Here is a 10,190-nt window from a genome sequence, read left to right as displayed (position 1 = left end):
AAGGAATAGAGGGATTTGTTCTAATTGTGTTTGTAAATAGGATATCATGTCTGCATCTTGTACAACAAATAACCACTAGGAAGGCAGCATGTAATGTGTTAATTATTGGAACTGTCCTACCAATTTGATTTGAAACTGTCTCATTGCTATTTATTTCTGAATAAAATTATGGAAAAAAAACTAAGTTAAATTTTGATGCTATTTGTGCATTAATTTGGGTAATTTATGAAAATACTTCTGAAAATCACATAAAGCAATCTGCCCCTGCTCATTGCAGCCACACATGATCTTTGATTCTCCCTGCTGAAATTATCTTTCTTACTATTAGGAAATGCTGGAAAATGTGTGCCTGAAGTTCTTTTCTTTTTTTTTTTTAATTTTTTTATTCATTTAATGAGAAAAAAAATAAAACAGCAATGAAGCAGTTTCAAATTGGTTAGTAGGACAGTTACAATAATTAATACATTGCTTATTGTTGTCTTCATAGTAGTTGTTCAGAGGATAAGATTCAAACATGATATCTTGTCTAAGCAATAGAACACCCATCTCTGATAAAACAAAGCAAAAAAGGAGGATATAAATAAAGGACCATCTCATAATGAAAAAAATATGTATATACAAAATAGATAGGATAGATACACAGCTACTTTCTCTTAGTTCAATGAGAAGAAAGGTTTGTACTAATATTGTTTAGACAAGATATCATGTCTGAAGTTCTTTTGAACTGAGGACAAATCATACAGATACAAAGATTTAAGTATTTGAGTTTTTAATCACAGTATTTCAAAAAAATTTAATTTAAAAAAGCAGTAATATAAAATTAAGCAAATAGGCTATTTTATAGAATATGAATCATTCAATCATTCATATATCATTCAGTTATTTGAATACAATCATTTTCAAATAATACATAACCACAGAAAAATGTTCACTATAGTTTCCCAGGGAAAAACAACAAGGAATAAAATTATACATAAAATATATGATTCAGTGACTGGAATCATATTAAGTAAATATTGTTATAAAAAGAACAAATATTCCTTGAAGTGAGATTATTGAGAGTTTGGTTTTAAGGGATGACTCCTGAGAAAAGAAGTTGGCTTTTATTGGACAGAGGGCTGGGCCGCATTAAGCAGAACATTTTTCCATGTAAAGATAAATATGGTCAACGACACAGCACAACCCAAAGTTTCAGATGTGATTGTTACAGTTTGTCTCTAGGTGTTCCGCCACAGCCTCATTCAGTCATGGGGCAGACTTCTAGAGTTTGTGATTAACTCGTGATCCCTGGGATTATGGGTCTGAGTACTGCTGGGATTATGGGTGTGTGTGCTGCACCCAACCGGGGCAGATAGCCTGAAACTAGCAAAAGGGAGACAGACTTGCTCTCTGTTGCCATGGTTGCCACTACTCCAGTTTGTTCTTGCCCTCTGCTCTTTGTTGCCACCATGAACAGTTGCTCTCTGCCATGTGCCACACTGCCTTGGAGCCAGCCGAGTATGGACTGAAACCTCCAGTAACTGGGAGCTAAATAAATCTTTCCTTCTTTCATTTGGGTGTTGGGCATTTGTCCCAGCAAGGAGAGAAGAGTAACTGAGGCAGTGATGAATCTAGAACACGGGGCAAGCAGAGTGTGTCTGGAGAGATGATTGGAACCAGAGGGATCAGCACTACTCCTGGTAGCACCACTTCTGGCACCCCCACAGCCTCCACTGCCATCTGCGGAAGAGCGCCTATGCCCTTGGAAGTGCACAGAAGACATCCTTCCTGTGTGTCAGCCCCCCTTGGACTTGGAACAGCATCCTGCACCATGTAGGCAGGATTTTGAGGTGTTCCTCAGGTACCTTCCATGATAGCAAACAGAAGGCTCACCAGCTATACCTACATAAGCCTTTACTGGTCCAGGTGCTTATCTTGTCTGAGAGACTGGGAAAGCAGCTCTTGACAAAATCCTCGAAGGTCACAGTTGCTAAGGCATTGATGCTGGCGGCCACAGTGCTGCAGGGAGAGAAGAGCAAGAACATGGTCCAAACTCTGCAAGGCTGAGCCACCAGCTGCCATCTCAATGGACCTGGCTGGGCTCTGGGCAAACAGGGACAGACACAAGTCCACATTCTGGGTCTGCAGGTCCCCATGGGGGCTGTCCGCTCATTCATCAGGGCTTCTGTGCTAATGCTCTTTCAGTTCATCCCATGAAGCTAGGCTTTCATGGCCTGATTCCTATGAATTCATCTGAACATGTAATTCATAAGTTAGCAGAGGGTAGCAGGATTATATGCTTGTGCTGAAGTTGGAATAAAAGTGGGAAGTAGAGACCACCCTAACCCAGCAGTCAGTAGAGTCTGTTATTCATTAATAGTCAATCTCTTCATGCATCCTTTTATAATCATTCCAGGTATAAAGCATCGTACAATGGTAACCTGGCAAGTCATCAATCTTATACTCTAAAATACAGATTTTTCACTGTTTTAAAAGTGTATTTATATGAGATAATCAACATAGAAGTTATTTAAAAAAGAAAAGAAAAAATCAAAATACTTACAAATATTATTATTTGAATAAAATCAACTAAAAATAATTAAGAGGAAAAAATCTAGATGTCAGAAAAATTCTGTAAAAGAACACTAATGCGCAGGTACAAACCTCTCAGAAATCAGGTCACATTTGAAAGTATGACTGATACATTACTGAGCTTGTCATAGAGGGAGACCGGCAGGTCAAAGGAATGTAGAAGTGAATCCTCAAATTTTCTCAAATACATAGAAGAATATGAAATGTAATCAAAGTAGCATTTCAAGCCGATGGTGTGTACAGCAAGGCCATGGCTGTGAAGCTGTCCCTGCCCTCGGGTTTCCATTCAGCTCGATGAGCCCCAGATGCCAGCTTCAAACCTTATGACCTAGTGTTTTCTCAACTGGGTCTTGGTCTTGCTGTAAGCCAAACACTATGATTTTCCTATTCCTCCCTTTTGAAATAGAAATAAATACCTTGAGTCAGCACCTTGGAAGTATGTGACTTTTTTTTTTTTTTTAAACTTGGATCACAGCTGAATTTGCTTTGGGTCTCAGCAGATTTTGGACTTGGACTTCTGAGCAATGTTGGCACATTTAAGATGCTGAGAACCTCTGCCCTGGAATCAATGTGCTCTACCTTGGGAGATGGACCTCACTCAGCCTTGGGGAGCAGAGATAAGGTGCTACAGTTTGGATGTTGAATGTCTCCTTGGTTCTGTGTGTCACAGGCTTAGTTTCCCAGGTGGTGCCACCGGAAGATGGCAGAAGCTTTGAAAAATGTGCTGTAGTGGAGAGACCCTAGGTTGTAGGAAGCATGAGCCCAAAGAGGTTGTGAATCTGACTTCCGGTCTCTCTCTTCTACTTCCGGTGTCATGAGGTCAGCGGCTTTGCCTTGCTAGATGCACCTGCCAATGGCTGCTGATTCTTCATGGCTTGGAAGCTCCAAACACTAGGAGCCAAGATGAACCTTATTTCTTTATATGTGAATTGCCTCAGATATTTAATTATAGTGATGGAAAAGTGACCAATTCAGCAGTAGGGAAGTTTGAAAAAATATGCAAAAAGTTCTAGAGTAGGGACAGGGCTGGGCTTTCATGCTGTCACAGCCGTTTTCTACCTCCTTCTGGATACACTCTCTACCTGCTAAATCTCACTGTCCTTACACTGAAATGATTGTGTATAAATTTCAGTCTCTTATGCTGTATGACAAGTAATAAGCAAACATAGATAAAGTGCTCAGCACAGAAGCTGACAAGTGCTCTGGGACACTGATCATCACAACCATCCCCATCAAGGGCATTGTCATGATCATTGTGTTGCCAACATACTAACCTCAGAGTCCCACTGAAGGCACAGGCTACAAAAAGTCCTGGGAGTCCTGGCATTTTGTCAAATATTTCCATCACAAAATATGGCATCAGCTGGTGAGGAAGCAGAGAGGGGGTGGAGAGAGAATCAGTGGTTGTCTTAGCAGAATCTAAAAGATGGAGACGTAAATTTTTAGCAACAGGAGATAGGAATTTATTTTTCTTATTTTTCAACATCCAACATTGTTAATCTGTTTAATCTGAATTTAGCACTTAAAGCCTTAAAAGTGCCTGAGATGGGTTTTAGGGAATTGAAGTGTAGTTGTTGCTCTCTGTCCAAGGCCATAGAAGGAAGGCTCCGCCAGACAGAGCTGGACAGCTGCAGCCAGCGCTGGGCAGGACGCAGTGACCTTTCCTCCTGAGCACACTCTCAGCCAATGGAGTTGTAAAAGCACATTTAATTCAGGACAGCAACAAAAGGCTTAAGCTGTGCTGGGAAAATAAGAGCACAGGGATTATGGACATCAGGAATGTTTATTCCATGTTAGACTGCAGCAGAGTCACAGCCTGGAAGTTTGTAAGCAGTGTGCGGTGGCACTGGCACCTGAAGCTAGGAGTGCAAGCCTACCTTGTGCTCTTTGCTGCCCTGACCGGCCTTGAGACCTGGACTCAGGGCAAAGTGCAGCTCCTTCCCTTTACCTTTTTTTCTCCTTGTGGTGTTAGAGATCAAACCTGGTCCCTTACACTTGGTAGGCAGCAACTCATTCGGCAGCCAATACCGCAGTCCCTCGAGGTTCACCCTTCACACACACACACACACACACACACACACACACACACACTTCCCCTGTTACAACCCACTGTGGGCAACATCACCCAAGAGCAGAGGGAAGAAGCCAATGCCTTGGAGTTTGAGATCTGACTAGAGGCAGAGACAGAACATGGGAAGGCCTCAGTATCACCCAGCCATGCCCAAAGCTCCACTGCACCCAAGGAATGCATACCTGGTCCGGGGCTGAGATCATGCCAGAAGTCCAAGGGTCGCAGTCTTTAAAATAGGAATACATGATTAATCCCGAGAAGACCGCACACACCAGGATGATCCAGAGGCCCAACAAGTTAAAGTACAAGGCACTAGAAAAGAGTACATGGACCCATGAGCAGCCTCTGTGGCATGTTGTCATATAGCGATGTCAAGTTTTGGGGCCCCTTTATTTAGCTTTCATGAATCATTATATTTTATACTTTTGCATTTGGGGAGTATATTACATTTTAGACTAATTACCAAAGTCAAGAAAAGTAGTGTTTTAGATGAATTTTATTTTAAAATGGAGAGGGTTTTTTTTTTTCTTTTACAAGACCTCACTATGTGTGATATGAGATCTATTTTCTTGGATAAAATTTCATATACCCATCACTCACATTATATAACTTGAAGTGATTTCCCCCCACCCACTGAATTCGTGGAGCTGTCAAAAAGCTGAATTACATTTTAGCATCTTTTCTTCCAAAGAGATAATGAGATACTACAGAAATAGCCCAGTTATGGAAATACTGCACTCACTTTGGAAATTAATTCAGAGAAATTAAAGTTGCATTTTTAACAGCAATAGAAAGTATTCAAGACTTAAGATTACTTTTGTATTTTAGGGAAGGGTCTACCCGTATGATTTGGAGCAATTCATTTCTTTCTACAACACACAGGCATTTATAATTCTAGCTGGGTAACTTTACAGTATTTTGTTTTTATTTTCTATCCATTTCATCCTTTAACAGCCAAAATCCTACCCCAAGGAAGATTTGAAAGTAGAGAGATTTTTTTAATTTCTTTTTATTTTTATGTTTTGAAAGTAGAGAGTTTAAAGAAGCCTAAGAGCATAAACAGTGTCTCTGGGGAGAGAGTCCCGGGATCAGCAAGGTCCTCTGGGCACTCCCCACCCCCGCCCCCGCCCCCTGCTCAGCCTGCCACGAGGGCGGGGCTGGCGCTGCTTGTGGTGCAGGGGTCCCCCGAGCCTGCGACCACCGAGCCATCTCACGCCCGGCCTGGGCACTTTCTTGAATCCAGTCATTGCCTGAAGGACACAGGTGCACCTACGTTCACATGCGAGAGCAGACCCTCGTCCAGAGCCGCCTCTCGCCTGTACTGTAAGGAGGACCCGAATGACACAAGAACCTTAACTCGAAATCGAGCTTTAACAAACAGCATGTTTGATAAGTAGTCTATGGATGAGCATTTTTATTTTTCATTTTCAAAAAGCTTTATCATCCCAAAATTTACTTCCTTGGAAGTATTCTGACAGCCTGGAGCTTTCTTTGTTCTTGCATGCTGGGGTTTGGGAATAACTTGCTACCCAAAATGATCAGTGCCTTTTATATCGCTAATCGTGCCCAGCATTGATCATCTCGGGGCAAATTCCACACAAAGCCATGCTGAGATCTGCTCTGGGAGAAGCCTTCCTGACCATCCTTATCGGAAACAGTCACTTGCTAGACTTAGGAAAACCTATAGAAAGGTTTTCGTCATGATAGCATTTGTCATGAGATGCAACAGTATGATGTCTTTATTGTCTATTATTCATTTTTGCAACAAACCAACACAGGACTGCATCCCCAGAATACAGCATAAAGCTGACAGACAGAAGATATTAATTCATTTTTGCAAGAAATGATGGAATGATTAAATGCATTAATTAATGAATGATAGAAAATCTTTGCAAGATGAGTGCACCAGTTGTTGTAGTTATGTTTTGAAAAGAGTTTTGGACTTGGAGTCTGCGTTTGATACTGATCGACTGTTTGGTCATGGACGAGTGACCTGACCCTCTGACTCAGGGCTTCATCCATAAAACAGATGGCCACACACCGGCTGCGCTTCTTATTATAGCGCTAACATGAGAACAGAATGAGTTACACTCTGCAAAATAGATGGAGGGTACATAGGCATCGAGAGGACATGCGTGCGTTATTTAAAATCAGTGATACCATTATGCCTAAGATGTTTGAAATGCAGTGAGATAGTGAGGTTAAGCTTGATAGCCTAAATAGTTTGATAATAACAATAAGCTTGTCTTCTGGATGGTTAACAACCTAAGTTTGCAGACCAAAATTAGAGAAAAAGGAGGGATACAAGGAAAGCCAACATTTTGGCCCTAGCCTTCTAAGGTCAATTAAGACTCAGGACATATGAGAACTTGAACTGTAATGTCATTTACCTCGGTAGTGTCCCAAATTTTCCGATCAAGAAGATTATGGGGCCAAAGAGGATAGTGATCGATGACATAGAGTGTGCCTAAGGAGAGTCACATGGGGAGAAGACACTCTCTCAGGCTTTCACAGAGAGCACGATGGCCAAGCAATGGCCGTGACTCATCCACATGGCTGACACTGACAAAGGTTCTGCAATCTGAGGTACAGGATCTCAGGACAAATCCTGAGGGCATTTCACTGACCTTCTCAGACCAAAAAGCTACAACTCTTGTTGCACAGGTCCTGCTTTACCTTGGTCTTAACCATCCAGTAGAAAAGTATGAAGACGAAATATAGGAAGTAAAGCCATGTTGTTATGTTGAGCTGTGGGGGACTCAGGTCAATAATTTCTGACATTGCCAGTTAAACAGAAGACCCAATGCTATTATGGGCTACTGGACTCTTTTAGAATATTTTGCTGAGTTTACACACCTATAATATTCAATAACGGAACTTTTAAAAATGGGGTATAACTATGAATGTCCATTTTGTATCTGTGTATTCAAAGTGGTTGGGATAGATATATAGTTGCATTCTCTTAATGAATAGAATGATTTTTTCTAATGGTGTTTGTAAATAGGATCACAAGTCCACTTCTTGTACAGCAATTAACCACTAAGAAGAATATATGCAGAGTATTATTTGTTGAAACTGTACTTCTGATTTGATTTGAAACTATCTCATTGCTATCTGTTTATCAATAAAACTTTGAAAAGAAAAAAATATAAACAACTATGAGTCACGTCAAAAATAAATAAATAAATAAATAAATAAATAAATAAATAAAATCAGTGATACCATTTTACCAGACCACCATGGAAGATGAGAAGTTAGTGATGAGATTATGCAGTGTTGGTAATTGCAGTTTTAAACATTTTTCACTGAAATTAGTTTTTTATTCTATGCACAGCTACTTCTCATATTTGTAAAGAGTGTCACTTCACTAATTCATTAAAAATATGTATTGGATGTCTGTGTCTATCGGGCCCAGTTCTAGGTTCTGTAATATAGCAAGGATCAACCTAGAACCCATCCTATTCCGAGACTGGAGACATGGGAAAAACACTGACATGAAAGACAAGATGACTTTAGATATGAGACTTATGAGGAAAATAAGCTGTGAGAAAGGGGAAAATCAAAGGCCACTGCGCGTGGATGCGTCTGGCCCAGCTAGAACTGCGTTCCGCCAGCATGGTGGCCTACAGAACCCCTCCACCGCCACTGTGTGGGGTGCACTATCTACTATGAAAAGCCCTGAAAGGAGAGCTTAGGCCTAGACACCAACAACGCATTTAAGTGCCTCTCCAGGCATAAGGGAGATCTGGCCGCAGATAAAGTTGCTTGGGTGAACAACAGGCATTTTTGGTCCTGAAGTTAGCTGCAAACGGAACAACCCACTCCTGGTTTCCCCGATGGCCAGAGTCATTAGCAGTTTTACGGATTTATTTTCACTGACCTACATTCAGAATGTGTTTCCCCAAGTAACAGAGTACAGTTTTGTTTTGTTTTTTGCTCCAGGGTCCAAAGGAATGCTTTGATTATATTAGAATGTGAGATAGCTAGATAGCGAAGCAAGGGCAGAATGGCTTGGTCAGCATTCTGCAGACCCTACTGGGTGAGAGTTCACGCTGACTAAGAGCGCGCCCCAGCCGTCCAGGAAGTGTCCTTGGGCTGCAGTTCTGTGACAGATAAATCTCACACAGTCTCCTCCCTAGGAGAGCAGGTGCTCTTGGCTGTGCCGGCCTTTCCCTTCCCTGGCCTGTGATGAAGTCACCTTACCCCTCTCCAGGAAAGCTTTCTAAAAAGTGTTTATATTTTATCTTTTCTCACTCTCAAAAATGTTCAATCATAGCTCTGACTTTGGGATAAGAACAGGGATTGCTGCAACCCGCAGGAACAAACTTAAATGCCTTGGACTACATGCACATTACTGTCTGCATGACCATCTCTCCTTTGCTGCCAATTTTCATACCCATGCGATTTATAATGTATCAATTAGCAAACTGCAAGCATCTGGGTGACTTTGTATTGATGTTTTGCTTGAAGCAAATTAGCTTATTTAATAATGTTTTGAGATTTACACAGAAGAATATATGTGCATGCATACAGCCACACACACACACTCCTCCACAAGTGTGTCCAGGTGCAGGTGCACACACAAGCACGGCCTCCCTAAAGCATCGTTTTGTTCAGTGAGACAGGAATACTTAACAGCACAACGCATTAATCTTAACATTGTGAAGCAAAAGGATAAAAAAAAGACATGATTCTGACCTTTCAGGCCCTGAAGTATTAGTAGGAGAAACTGAAGCATATTTACAAGGAAAAGCAATATAAGTTTGTGAGATTAAAGTAAAACTAGATTTAAAAGCTGAAAATATATCTTTTTATATACTGAGGATAATTTGAATAACTGTACTGCTGATTTCTTCTGGTTTTTTGAAAGGAGCAATTAATCCTTAATTTTTTTTCTTTCTATTCTTATCTTTTTTCTCTTTTTAATTTCTCATAACTTTTATGTTGTTGTTTTGCTTTGCTATTTTTAAAAAAACATTTTTGCACATTTATACCTGGTAACCAAGACTACCAATTTGAAGATAACATCATGCAATATAGTAACAATTGTTGTTCAATTCCTATTACTTTATTTAATAAAATTTTGAATCTTTTCTAATGCTGTTATTTATTATTATTTTGTATTTAAAAAATGAAAAAGCTGGGAACCATGACAAGCACCCATGACCCAGGTACTTGGGAGACTGAAGGGGGAAGGCCATTGAGCTTAGAGGCTCTGAGTCGGCCTTACAACCTGGCAACATCCTATCTCAAAGATAAGTGATAAAGGGCCGGCCTGAGAGCTCACTGGATTTCAGTGCCTGCTCAGGCAGACGCAGGGTCTGAGTTCTGTCCCAGCATGCTGTGCCGGCCCCACCCACGGGGTGTGCTGAGACTGCAATTGAGACTGGGCACAGTGGCCCAAGCCTGTAATCCCAGTACTTGGGAGGCTGCAAACAGGAGAATCACTACAGGTCTGATCTGTGTAGTGAGACCCTGTAGACCCTGTACATACATTTAAAATAAATAAATAAATAAATAAATAAGTGATAAATAAGAAAATATAAAT

The 10,190-nt window shown here is 40.8% G+C and overlaps 1 protein-coding gene across 2 annotated transcripts in view; it reads right to left on the bottom strand.

Moving 5' to 3' along the window:
• Slc5a12 (solute carrier family 5 member 12) overlaps positions 1–10,190 on the bottom strand; it is a 57,668-nt gene that overhangs the window by 25,812 nt on the left and 21,666 nt on the right. For both annotated transcript variants that reach the window (XM_004644119.2, XM_023704231.1), the window contains exons 7-9: positions 4,825–4,954; positions 3,846–3,934; positions 1,886–1,998 (exon numbers count right to left, since the gene is read on the bottom strand). In XM_004644119.2, coding sequence (XP_004644176.1) covers positions 1,886–1,998; positions 3,846–3,934; positions 4,825–4,954 — 332 coding nt within the window. The remainder of the gene's footprint in view (positions 1–1,885; positions 1,999–3,845; positions 3,935–4,824; positions 4,955–10,190) is intronic.

Source organism: Octodon degus, unplaced genomic scaffold (assembly GCF_000260255.1).
Source record: "Octodon degus isolate 3935 unplaced genomic scaffold, OctDeg1.0 scaffold00193, whole genome shotgun sequence".
Classification (NCBI taxonomy): domain Eukaryota; kingdom Metazoa; phylum Chordata; class Mammalia; order Rodentia; family Octodontidae; genus Octodon; species Octodon degus.
This window is presented reverse-complemented; position numbering and strand designations above follow the sequence as displayed.